Source organism: Panulirus ornatus, chromosome 65 (genome assembly GCF_036320965.1).
Source record: "Panulirus ornatus isolate Po-2019 chromosome 65, ASM3632096v1, whole genome shotgun sequence".
Taxonomy (NCBI): domain Eukaryota; kingdom Metazoa; phylum Arthropoda; class Malacostraca; order Decapoda; family Palinuridae; genus Panulirus; species Panulirus ornatus.
The window spans coordinates 13017472-13031437 of NC_092288.1; the positions used below are offsets into that span (position 1 = coordinate 13017472).

The 13966-nt window shown below is 38.0% G+C and overlaps 1 protein-coding gene across 5 annotated transcripts in view; it reads right to left on the reverse strand.

Moving 5' to 3' along the window:
• Positions 1 to 13648, reverse strand: part of LOC139746591 (palmitoyltransferase ZDHHC20-B-like) — a 111188-nt gene extending 97540 nt beyond the window's left edge. For 2 of the 5 annotated variants that reach the window (XM_071657989.1, XM_071657985.1), the window contains exons 1-5: positions 13491 to 13648; positions 9970 to 10098; positions 8176 to 8351; positions 3223 to 3249; positions 1023 to 1117 (exon numbers count right to left, since the gene is read on the reverse strand). In XM_071657989.1, the coding sequence (XP_071514090.1) occupies positions 1023 to 1117; positions 3223 to 3249; positions 8176 to 8326 (273 nt within the window). In that variant the 5' untranslated portion in view covers positions 8327 to 8351; positions 9970 to 10098; positions 13491 to 13648. Of the gene's footprint in view, positions 1 to 1022; positions 1118 to 3222; positions 3250 to 8175; positions 8352 to 9969; positions 10099 to 13144; positions 13283 to 13350 lie in introns of those variants that run through there. The other 3 variants (XM_071657987.1, XM_071657986.1, XM_071657988.1) reach the window with 3 other exon arrangements.
• Positions 13649 to 13966: the final 318 nt, after the last annotated feature.

Sequence of the window (13966 nt, forward strand, 5' to 3'; positions counted from 1 at the left end):
CATCCATGAACAAATTAAAAAACCATGGGAACATCACACACCCCTGCCATCGACCGACCTTCACTGGGAACCAATCCTCCTCTCTTCATCCTCGTTTACACATGCCTTAAATATACATATAAATACATATATAAACATGTACATATTCATATTGCTTGCTTTTATGCACTGCTAGTGCCACCCCACCCCATAGGAAACAGCATTGCCACCTCCTGTGACAGTGAGGCAGTGCCAAGAAACAGACAAAGACAGGCCACATCTACTCACATCATTCTATAAATGTCATGCTAAATGCAATGAAACCACAGCTCCCTATCCACATCTAGGCCCCATAAAATAAAATGTATTACCCCCTACACCTGTTTGAGGTTACACCATGAGTGAATAGTCAAAGTTGGCGAGGCTGCTTGATTGGTTGTGCACTCTTCAAAGAACTTTTCTCTCCAAAGGAGGCTAAATTTCCCTGTTACTGGAAGTGGCACAACCTTAAGCAGCAGGAGTATTCAGAAAGGTCCATGGTAATGCAGGACTCTTTTACTGATTTTGATCCTGGATAATCATAAATAAGTGAAATTAAGAAACATGAAAAGTCATTACTTCTGTCAAAATCCTTTTGATGTTTATGAGCTGTGGTTTCAGTGCATTATTACATGACAGCTAGAGACTGAGTGTGAACGAACGTGGCCTTTGTTGTCTTTTCCAAGCACTACCTCACGCACATGAGGGGGGAGGGGGTTGTTATTTCAGGTGTGGCAGGGTGGCGATGGGAATGAATGAAGGCAGACAGTGTGAATTATGTACATGTGTATATATGTATATGTCTGTGTGTGTATATATATGTATATTTGCGTGTGTGGACATGTATGTATATACATGTGTATGTGGGTGGGTTAGGCCATTCTTTCGTCTGTTTCCTTGCGCTACCTCGCTAATGCAGGAGACAGCGACAGAGCAAAATAAAATAAAATAAATAAATGAATGCTATTGAAAAATGAAAATTCTTCACTTACTCATTCACTTACCTGTTTGGGAACAATGCCAATTTCTGTAAATATAGTCTGCCAATACGCCCACAAAAACAGCACCAACAAAATATGGTACACAACTAGATAAAAACCTGAAATACATAACAATAAGTTAGCTATGGTCAGCAAAATTCAAGAAAAATTTATAATTTATCACTTTCACATAGAATTAAACACACAAACAGTATGTGAACACTATACCAAGTATGACATTGAACAGGGAACACATGACCTAGAGATATTCTTAAAATACATCAACCACCGTAACCTGGTGCAAAGAGTAATTACAAAGAGTTGGAACAAATGTGGTTTTTAAAGCCCAAATGAGCAGAGTTAAACCTTGTTTCATAGTATGAGTTATCACAACAATTAATAAATGGAAAGCAGGACAAGATATTCTACCAGTATCCACAAAACTAGTCACTATAATCTGAGAACAACATCTAAATTGTCCTTCCTTGACTGGGAATGTCCTACCTCCTTTGCAAGAAAATGAACCATCAAACTTCCCTTTTGAAGGCCGAGTTTACAAGGCTGCTCAGTTCTACAGGTCTAGATCTATCATATGCTGTTCAACCTAGCTGCTCTGATAAACCTTCAAGGAAGGTGTCCATCTGCTTTATGATGAGAGACATCATATGTAATGCATCAGAACTACAGCCACCAAACTATAACCAGGCCCTACAAACCTTTCCATGGTTTCCAATGACCACTTCATACGACCCCCTATGCACCATATTGCTCCAATTCACTCTATCTAGTACACACCTTAAACCTTCCTGTATGTTCAGGCCCCATGCACTTAAAACCATTTCAATCCATCCTTTTAACTCCAATATGGCCTCCTTTTTCTCCTTGTCCCCTCCACTTCTGATCTATGTACCCTATCTGTCTACCTCTGATTACTCATTCTCTCCATATGTCCTCTGTAGTTCTCTCAACCATACCATTCTTATTACCAAATGTCCTTCTTAACCTATCATTTCTTATTCAATCACCCCTCCTCACACAAATGATCATCAAACATTCACCATATTGCTCACTTTCTCATCTGAAGCCCATGCCTCACATCTATACATCATTGTCAGTAATCTTATACATTCAAACACTGATGCCCTAAACAGTCGCATTACCCACTTCTGCATTCAAATCAATCACTAATACCCAATCCCTAGTGGCAAAAACACTCATCTCTCTTCCTCACTCCTCTCACTTCCACATGCATAAGCATTAAGAATCATTCACCTCTCATATAATCCACTTTCACCAATCTATGGCTCACTTCCTTTCACTCATTATCTCTACTCCTGCAAAAGTGCTACCCCTTTCTTTGTTTTCATCATCACATTCATCCCTGACTTTATCCTAAAACATTTCCAAACCTTTCTTTTGCTTTACCCTTGAGCTGTTTCACTCAAGAGCCACAACATTCAAGTTTTTCTTATCAAGCATACTACCTCTCCCTTCTTATCTTGGTTACATACACACAAATTCAGACACCTAAACCTGAGCTTTCAAGGAGGATGAGCACTCTTAACATGGCTCTTTCATCAGTTTCAACTTTAAAAAACCACAACATGCAGGGAATACAAAGTTTTCATTCTCCACTATCCCCAGGATAACAAGGATATAATCAATAAAATCTTTCCTACTTCTGCATTTCTGAAAACTCTATAAACAAGGACGTAAGAAATGATTATGTATATCTAATATGCAAGTATGACTTCTGTGAATCATTCACTGAACTTCATTCTTAAACTAATAACCTACTTTTCTTCCATGATTTCAAAAAAAGTCTTGAAAAATCCTACAATAAGAAATAAGATGGACATCCACAATAATTACTGTGGTCTAAATAAGCCACAGATAGAAAAGGGGGACATACAAATTACTGGCAAAAAGAAAATTACATAAAGAACTCAGGAGAGTATAATCCCTCTGTGTGAGTTCAAAACTTGTGTCCACTAAATCCCATATGACATACCAACTTTTCTGAGTATCAAATATCAAATCAATATGAACATGAATATAACATATATTTCAAAATAAGTACTAAAGTCTAAAAAGTTTAAATCGCATAAATAACCTTCATTTTACAATGAATGATTAATGAATCTTACTATTTCAATCAAAAATTTTCTAATGTTAAAATACTCTCAATCTATATAAAAAATAATACAGTATAAGTTTCACTTACATTTTTCTGTGATGCTTGAGATTGTTACTGAAAAGATCAAAACAAAGGAAGGATAAATATCATTTGACATTTTAGTATATGGATTATTCTACCAAGCAAGAAATTCTGTATCTTAAACATGTTTTAATCATACTGTGGCACACTTTAAAATTCTGGCAAAGTTATTTAGACACAAATCCAATATAAATCCAAGAGCAAACTTCCTATAAGACAAGGGATGGTCAACAGGCTTGACTGATATTTCGATATGATTAATCAATATGATTTCACTGGTCTAGAATCCTCAAACTGTAAATAAAATCACAAAAATAAGAACTGCATCTACCATTGTCATGCCATTCCCAATTCAGTGAGGTAATTCAGGTACACAGAGCCTCCAAAACAGCACTCATCCCTTCCTCCAACTATTTTCCATCATCAATGCACGATCAATGTGTTACAGTGAACAAAAGATTAGTATCAGTTAAAGCAAATTTTGGCTTTGTTTGAACCAAAACATCCTGACTTTAAACTCTGACCTTCCAAATTACCTTGAGATGTGGCTTACACTTAAAAACTCCACGTGTGCAGCCTACAATATGCTCTAATGCAGTATCCTATAAAGAATCACTTAACAATTGTCAATCACATTCCACTGTAGTTAACAACAAAAATTTTTCACCATGTTCTGCAACCTAATCCCTGGTCATTCCAACACAAAGTTCTAATAGATATAAACACTTTTTCCACTGTCTTCTCATCTTCACATATTCTTGCAAGTAAGAATCACCCCTTTATTGTCACCTACTACTTCCCTTATTTCATGATCTCCATGAAATAAGATGAGTATTTCCATCCACAATACCCTTTCAGAAAATGGTACCATTCTACCCAGTTCAAAGTCATTCTTCTGGTATCCTCATTTGAAATACCTTCAACTCTGATGAATTCTCTCACTTCATCTATCCATCTCTTCCAAGGTCATCTCTTCTTGTACTTTCAACTGTAACTCCATAAACTTTATTGATAAGCAAATCAAATGCCATGTATTACATAAAGCCTCACCATTTTAAAGAACTTTCATCCATGCATATATCCAATGACTTCATTCTTATTCCTCCTCCTCCAACTATACTACATGGGTAAACCATTTCAGCAGCTCTTCATTTCTACAAAGCCTGACCAGTAAAACTTAAGGGTTATGTAAGGCTTGACAATATTATATCTTTTTTTTTTTTTTTTTTTATACCTCGTCGCTGTCTCCCGCGGTTGCGAGGTAGCGCAAGGAAACAGACGAAAGAAATGGCCCAACCCCCCCCATACACATGTACATACACACGTCCACACACGCAAATATACATACCTACACAGCTTTCCATGGTTTACCCCGGACGCTTCACATGCCTTGATTCAATCCACTGACAGCACGTCAACCCCTGTATACCACATCGCTCCAATTCACTCTATTCCTTGCCCTCCTCTCACCCTCCTGCATGTTCAGGCCCCGATCACACAAAATCCTTTTCACTCCATCTTTCCACCTCCAATTTGGTCTCCCTCTTCTCCTCGTTCCCTCCACCTCCGACACATATATCCTCTTGGTCAATCTTTCCTCACTCATTCTCTCCATGTGCCCAAACCATTTCAAAACACCCTCTTCTGCTCTCTCAACCACGCTCTTTTTATTTCCACACATCTCTCTTACCCTTACGTTACTTACTCGATCAAACCACCTCACACCACACATTGTCCTCAAACATCTCATTCCAGCACATCCATCCTCCTGCGCACAACTCTATCCATAGCCCACGCCTCGCAACCATACAACATTGTTGGAACCACTATTCCTTCAAACATACCCATTTTTGCTTTCCGAGATAATGTTCTCGACTTCCACACATTTTTCAAGGCTCCCAAAATTTTCGCCCCCTCCCCCACCCTATGATCCACTTCCGCTTCCATGGTTCCATCCGCTGACAGATCCACTCCCAGATATCTAAAACACTTCACTTCCTCCAGTTTTTCTCCATTCAAACTCACCTCCCAATTGACTTGACCCTCAACCCTACTGTACCTAATAACCTTGCTCTTATTCACATTTACTCTTAACTTTCTTCTTCCACACACTTTACCAAACTCAGTCACCAGCTTCTGCAGTTTCTCACATGAATCAGCCACCAGCGCTGTATCATCAGCGAACAACAACTGACTCACTTCCCAAGCTCTCTCATCCCCAACAGACTTCATACTTGCCCCTCTTTCCAAGACTCTTGCATTTACCTCCCTAACAACCCCATCCATAAACAAATTAAACAACCATGGAGACATCACACACCCCTGCCGCAAACCTACATTCACTGAGAACCAATCACTTTCCTCTCTTCCTACACGTACACATGCCTTACATCCTCGATAAAAACTTTTCACTGCTTCTAACAACTTGCCTCCCACACCATATATTCTTAATACCTTCCACAGAGCATCTCTATCAACTCTATCATATGCCTTCTCCAGATCCATAAATGCTACATACAAATCCATTTGCTTTTCTAAGTATTTCTCACATACATTCTTCAAAGCAAACACCTGATCCACACATCCTCTACCACTTCTGAAACCACACTGCTCTTCCCCAATCTGATGCTCTGTACATGCCTTCACCCTCTCAATCAATACCCTCCCATATAATTTGCCAGGAATACTCAACAAACTTATACCTCTGTAATTTGAGCACTCACTCTTATCCCCTTTGCCTTTGTACAATGGCACTATGCACGCATTCCGCCAATCCTCAGGCACCTCACCATGAGTCATACATACATTAAATAACCTTACCAACCAGTCAACAATACAGTCACACCCTTTTTTAATAAATTCCACTGCAATACCATCCAAACCTGCTGCCTTGCCGGCTTTCATCTTCCGCAAAGCTTTTACTACCTCTTCTCTGTTTACCAAATCATTTTCCCTAACCCTAAATATTATATCTATGTCACTGTAATCGTTCATAATTATCCCAGGACAAATTTCTAAGAAAGAGTCCTGTTGTTACCCAAGAACACTCTAAAGGCTCTTGTTGCCCAAGTATTTTTTTACTTTATTAGCAGGGAAATAGACTCCTTTTGAGTGGATAGGGAAACAGACTCCTCTGAAGTGGAAACTTCTTTAATGAATACATAATCTCAATAATGCAACCTGGCTAATAGTGACTTTTCACTCGCGGAGTAAGCTTAAGCAGGGAGAGTCCAGTGATACCTATGCATATCAACTGCCCTGCTGATTTTACAATGACCACATTCACTTGATATTCACGGGAGATGAAGCACAAAATTCCTTTAACTTGCGTCTTCAACACTTGATACTTACATTATTTCCAATCAATACCATTTCAGTGCACCTCTAATTCTTCTCTATTCCCAATTTCATCATTCACACTATTCTCCTTACTGATCATCACTCCTCCATAATTAAACTTATTTACATATTCTTATTCTATCATCACTCCTCCATAATTAAAGTTATTTACATACTCTGTTTCTTTTCCATTTAAATTAATACTGCACTTTAATAGCCCATCTTGTGTAAAAACAAGAAACTTGCTCTTACTCCCACTTACTTCAAACCTCTTCCTACTAAATACATTACCAGAAAATCATCCCTTCTTAGACTCACTTTAAAAAAGGAGCATCATCTGCATACACGTGGTACCTTCCATTCTCTTCCATTATATTTCAGCAATATATCACTATCACCCCAACCTTAATCTCATGTCACAAAATGCCCATTCATGAAAGAGGTACTGGGCTACAACCGGACAAGCCCTTATCCAGGGGCTCCTTCAGCTTTAAGGCTTCATTAGCAGAGAGTTCTTTGATGAGACTGTACTCTCTTTCGTCAAGTGACTGATACAACCTTGCTAAAAGTGAATCTTTACTGACAATGTAACTTCAAGCAAGCAAAGAGAGCATCACCTGTCCCACAAAAAAGCATTATACAAACACACTGACAGTGATGTCCCAGATTTAGACTGTATTTGTCTGACGTGAAAGACGATATACAGTTACAAATATCATATCTTAAATTCTGGCTATAAGCCAAAATTTTTCATTACATTTGGTGAAGAGAGAAGTAGTAGTGAAAGCCCTGTGTAAGATGAAATATGGCAAAAGCGGCTGGAGTGGATGGTATTATACCCATGACGCAGCTACCACCAATGAATGCATCAAGCATTTACTGTAGCTCAATTGCCTTGCATTCTCTACTCACAGAGGCACCCAAAAACATCACTACACTGTATGAACTATGGTCCTGACTTGTGGGCACAGCCAGCTTGTTGAATGCAAATGGTGCCTCATCAAGATAGTCTACTTGGGCAGGAGGTAGGTACATTTGTAAGTATTTACATGGACAGAACTTTATCCCATGAATAAATTAAAAAATAACCAAATTTTCATAAAAAGTGCAAGCAATAATACAAGTGGAACTTTCTGTTCTTGTAACTTTCTCTATAATACAATACAAATCTCATTTCCTGCTGTGATAAGATAAATACACTTTCTTAGACAATTTCTAGGTGATTATGAAACGTGAGACTTTTTCCAGCTGTGTTGTTAGGTTGCTAGTGATATCTATTGATAAGTTGTGGAATCATATAGAAGTTGGGAATTCAAAATGAGCCAAACTGTCAAAGAACTTCCCAACATTTTGCCACAACAGTGACAGGGAGCATGGATATGGTTAAAGAGAGAACCACCTCGTATTTCCTTTTTTTTTTTTTTACACAATCTTTCATAGAAATATTCACCCCTCATAACAAAAACAATATTATGTATGACAAAAAGGTGTACATGAAATTCTATGAACTGATTTTAAATCAAATTCTTAGGCATCCAAGAATGTCAACATGACCTACATTTCAGGACAATTCATACTTCACAATGAAAATATCTTAAAAGTGAATTATAAGATACTTACGAAGGTTGAGTTGAATTACATAAGCATAGTACGACCAAACTACTACAGTCACAATAAAAAGAACTGGAAGCCACTTTGCAGCCTTAAAGCATATTCTGCATGGAGCTGTCTTCACACTGAACTTGGGTGCCATGGCTGTTGTTGCCGACATCCCAAATAGGTTACTTCAGCAAGCTCTGAAAATCAGGAGGCCAGGTAAACTTTCTTATTCAAAGTATATTAAATACTTTTACATATCACAACCCATTAGATGTTCTGATGGGCTTGTACTGTTACATGAGTCTTATGTGATCAATGGAATTTACTTAAATCTACTTGATTATGTCAACAGGATGTTCCAGCCCAATCATTATTGCATTTGGTGGGGGAAGAAAAGAATAATGGAAATCAATAATAACAACTAACCATGTAAATGGAGACACCAGGGTCTAATTTTGGGCTTTTATCCTAGTGTGGGAAAAAACTTTGTGGAAAGACATTGGCTTTAAATGCAGCAAACTAACTTGGTGTTGTGTTTCCATTAACATAAATCAGTAAAGAAATATTCACTGTTAACAGGGAAACAGGTACTGATGATGTTTGAACCATAACACACTTATATGTTATATCTTGAATGTTCACAAAATCAAAAAAATCTTTCCTTTATCTATGCTTGAGTTTCCCATTTTTGTGAGGCAACATATGGAACTCAGCCCACAAGGAAAAATCCTTGCCTTGATCCTTTTCGTATTTCTACTTTTCAAAAGATAATAAAGGAGAGGAAAATTTTCCAGCCCTTGCTCCTGCTGCTCTTGGTAGCCTTTTAAAGTGTCAATGGTAGATGCTAGAGCTGTCTTACTATGGTATACCGGGGTCGACGTGCTGTCAATGGATTGAACCAGGGCATGTGAAGCGTCTGGGGTAAACCATAGAAAGTTCTGTGGGGCCTGGATGTGGAAAGGGAGCTGTGGTTTCGGTGCATTATTACATGACAGCTAGAGACTGAGTGTGAACGAATGGGGCCTTTGTTGTCTTTTCCTAGCGCTACCTCGCTCACATGAGGGGGAGGGGGTTGTTATTCCATGCGTGGTGAGGTGGCGATGGCAATGAATAAGGGCAGACTATGAATTATGTACATGTGTACATATGTATATGTCTGTGTGTGTATATATATGTATACATTGAGTTGTATAGGTATGTATATTTGCGTGTGTGGACGTGTATGTATATACATGTGTATGTGGGTGGGTTGGGCCATTTTTTCGTCTGTTTCCTTGCACTACCTCGCTAACGCGGAAGACAGCGACAAAGCAAATAAAAAAAATAAAAAACATATCACAATATCTCTTTTAGCATACTTTGGAGTAACCACACTTGTGAAAATATCATGAACATTTCAATCCTTTTGTGCTTTGACACTTTTCATGCTTGAAATATCAAAAAATAAAATAGATATAAAAAAGCACAACTGTAAAAATTCTTATCAGGTTATAGATGGCTTAATCACATTTCACATACTGACACACTTTAACATCCTACTACATTTCTCTTTAACCAAAGGTTGTCTCATGGCTAGCCCTCCCTCATTATCAAACTAATATAATTGTCTATCCTCTAGCTCAGTTCATCTGCTCTCTTTCATTTTCCATACATACTACTGGAGTGGACTCCTCACTTACTGTTACACCAAGCAATGACAAACTCACATTTCTAAATTCTAATTTCAATGAGATGACATAGGGGTAAAAATCATCTTCCATGTTACAATCATTAAACAAGGTATCTATTTCTAACAAACAACATGTAAGAACTTACAGGATAAGGGTCAGGGTGTGGCAGCAGATGACAATGGCTGGACATGAGTCATAGGCCAACTGCGTTCGTGTGCTGCCACCGGTGTCTAGCCATCATGCAAGTTTGTCTTCATTGGTCTTGTTTACTGCACTGTGGGTACAAAAAGAAAAAAAAGGAGTCTGAAACTCAGTTAAGCTATTTCTTTAACAAGGGAGACCAGTAAGCAAGGCAAATCCTAACTCCACTCTCTCTGAGAATAACCCACCATCTGCCCCTATCGACAAGATTGCCTTGCACAAACCACTGATCACAACCACTGTCATTATCCAAAGGCATAGTGTGCCTGGAAAATTGTAGTCACTTCCCTTTCCACTTCTCCTTTTAAGGAAATGCTAAATTACACAACAGGAAGTGAACAGAAGTAGGGATGGGAGTTGGAAAGAAAAAGGGAGGTTTGCTCACTGGTCTCCCTTTTAGGGGGGGTCTCCCTTATGAGAAGTACAGGGTCCACCTAGGTAGATGACAGATGTATCATCTGGGTTTTTAGCTGAGCCGGATATGATTCTAATGGATGTGCATTTACAGAAGGGTTAAAACCGTGTTAAAGTTTGGAAAGTTGATGTAAGAACATAGAAGAATAAGAAATGGGCTGATCATTTCCACCTAGATACATCACAACTTTGGAATAATTATGCACCATTTTCCTCAACAGTTGACAATTGTCCTTTCACTAACTCCTGACTTTACTCCTAAGACATTCCCAAACCACTCTTCCCCTTTACCCTTGAGCTTCGTTTCGCTCAGAGCCAAAACATCCAGGTTCCTTTCCTCAAACATTCTACCTATCTCTCCTCTTTTCTCATCTTGGTTACATCCACACACATTTAGACACCCCAATGTGAGCCTTCGAGGAGGACGAGCACTCCCCGTGTGACTCCTTCTGTTTCCCCTTTTAGAAAGTTGAAATACAAGGAGGGGAGGGTTTCTAGCCCCCCGCTCCGGTCCCCTCTAGTTGCCTTCTACGACACGTGAGGAATGCATGGGAAGTATTCTTTCTCCCTTATCCCCAGTGCATAATAATTCCTTAAATAATAACATCAATAAAAAATATATTACCACAATGCCAAAATGTAATGTCCTAGAAATTAATTAATTAATAGGAAATTTCTTTAACCACATTTTACAAAGAACTTTTTGAGACAAGGTATCATGAAAGAAATATGAGAGGAAAATATCTGGTGGTGAAGAAATATTTACTAATTCAAATAAGCCTAACAATTAAATTAGCACGAGAAAATTTCTTGAATTGCCATAAACACTTTATTCAAAATATAATCAAATTCAATTTTTTTGCTGTTAATGTAAGTGCACTGAAGTACACAGGAAAACCAGATTACAGAAGACTTATTGGTCCATGACTAAGTTACTTGCTTGAGTGCCCTAAACTGATACTCAAGGTTTTCATGTTTCCTGTATAAAGTGATCAACTCCTGTGAGGTAGGCGAGACTCTGGCAAATTGCAATCATTATATCATCAGATTAGAGATAATTAAAAGATATGAAGTCACTGACAACAAACTTTAAACCCAGTTCACGGGTGAGTAAACTTTGAGAAAATATGACATGAATTCAGCAATATACTAACTGGATAAAAATACTTGATATCAATACAGTAGAAGAGATGTGGGGTATATGTATATTCATCCTTTTACTGGCTCTCACATAACTCATCTTTCAGTATCAATACACAAACAGTGGCAGGGTTGATGAAGGACTGGGAAAATGTGGAGTTAAAAAATAGTGAATAATGAAAAAGTCTTAAATATGGTAATACCTTAGATGACACTAAAACATATAACTTGAAATTTTCAAGGGGTACCTATGAGATGTGCATTCTAAGAATAGCGAAATTACCTCATTTAAGAGGAAGTGCACTAATGTTTTCATTGTAAGTGGTTTCTGGCATCTATACTAGGTGTCAAGAGATAAACATTTGGAAAACAAGGATAAACTTGGTAATCATTATTTCTAAGAGGAATTGATAACTCTACAGAGACATGAGATCCTTTCAGACAGAATCTGACACTTTAAGTTAATGCAATTTTGGTTTCATATATAAATGGTATAACTAAATATTTCAAAAGGGTTAGAAAGTCCTACTGGAAAAGGAATATGTTTCTTGGGGGTGGGGTGGGGGAATAAGAAATAATTATTCGTCAATGATGAATTTTGTTCTTCCAAAAAAAAGTTGATAAAAGTTTGTCCAAAGACCTTATTTTCGTCACCTCTTTCAGGCAGCACTTCATCAATAGAAGTTTGTGACAATTATGATTTACAAAGTTTAAGCTATGATGCCTATTTCTCGACATGGTCACTATAGTTGCCTTCCTTCTGACACATCGATTAATTGATAAGATTACACAGTGCCCACATTGTTCTAGAGAAGAAACATAAAAAATGCTGCTTCCATATTGCGAAGACACATGTTGATGCGAGGATTGCAACAGATGGTGCAGATTCAAATAGGAAGCATGTTACGTAATTCATTTGACTTTCTTACCTTATTATGCAGGTTGTAATTCTTTAGTACAGCAATATACTAACCAACCAAAGAATCTAAACAAGTGCCATGTGGTAGTATGACTCATCAACAGGACATCATAGGCAACCTTTCTATTCTGGTTGTTAAGTTTAATGAAAGTGGTAACAATCCATTCCTTTCCCTGAACAGTTGGTGGAGAATGCTTTAACTTCACAACTTCCTTCATAACTGAAAGCCCTACTCTATTTGAAGACTGTAAAATTGTGGGCGTAGGAGGTGTTATGAGTAAAAATCCACACTCTACATCATGTCTGTAAAGGGTAAGGAATCCACTCGTAATACTATCATCAAGATCAAACAGAACACACACATCCTCTTTCTGATAAATTAGCTTTGTATGATAAAAATAAAGATTCCCTTGTCTTCATCACTTCTCTTAAAGATAATGTGTCTGCTGATTTGAATTTCTTTCAAAGACACGACTTATTCCTATAGTACCCTTAAACTGAAACTTTATCATATCAATGTACAATATCCTGCTCACACGCTCATTTTACTGTACAAAATAATATCAGTGGAAAACAAAATCAGTGAAAGTCCTTGGCGAGCTGAAGCCCTTCGATTTCCTAAACACCAATACCATTTCAACGTTACCTTTCCTATCATTCTCTGCACAATTTAAGTGCCCTGACTATGGCCATATCACTGAGTATTACGACACACTCCTGTCACTCCATGAGCCATCACAACTGTCACCCAGCTCGTGACCGCTTGTACACCCACGGGGAACTATTACAGCAACTACATGATGGAAATACAAACTTATCATGACATGATACTTGATAAACACAGTCCAGCACCTTCTTACTCAGCATTATATCCTTTCTTGTTGCCAGTGCACTCAGCTGGCTCTCTAAGGTGATCATGTAATTCCTGAGAAGACAGGACGCTGAGGAAAGAGTCAGCCATTACTACACCTGCGCCTCACCCCACCACTTACCCCGCCTCTTCCCACTTAGGAGAACAATTTTCACTAAAATTATTAAGTAAGTCTCGAATTTCACGATACAAGTTGACAAGAACACAGGAAAACAAATCCATATATAAGTTACGAGTTTTGAAGCCAAGGTAACATTTGATTCGTGCCTTAAGCAACTTGATTCTTTATTCTATATTCCTTGATACCATTCATGCCGTTCCCTTGTATAAGTAGGTTCTTACTAAAGAGAAACTTGTAACCCCTATTGCCTCCAAATATGATGTTTTTAGTGAAAAATTAATGGCTTCTAGACAAAAATTATATGCACTCTGTTCTCCAAAAAAGATCATTTCTAATAAGAGAAAGCAGACATATGTTAAATACCATATCTTACTAAGGTAACAGACATGAAAGTTATTTCATGCAAATTGTTAGCACAGTAACCCCTTCCAGTTGTCTCAAGCCCAGGGGAAACGTTTAGCATTTAGTTCTACCCA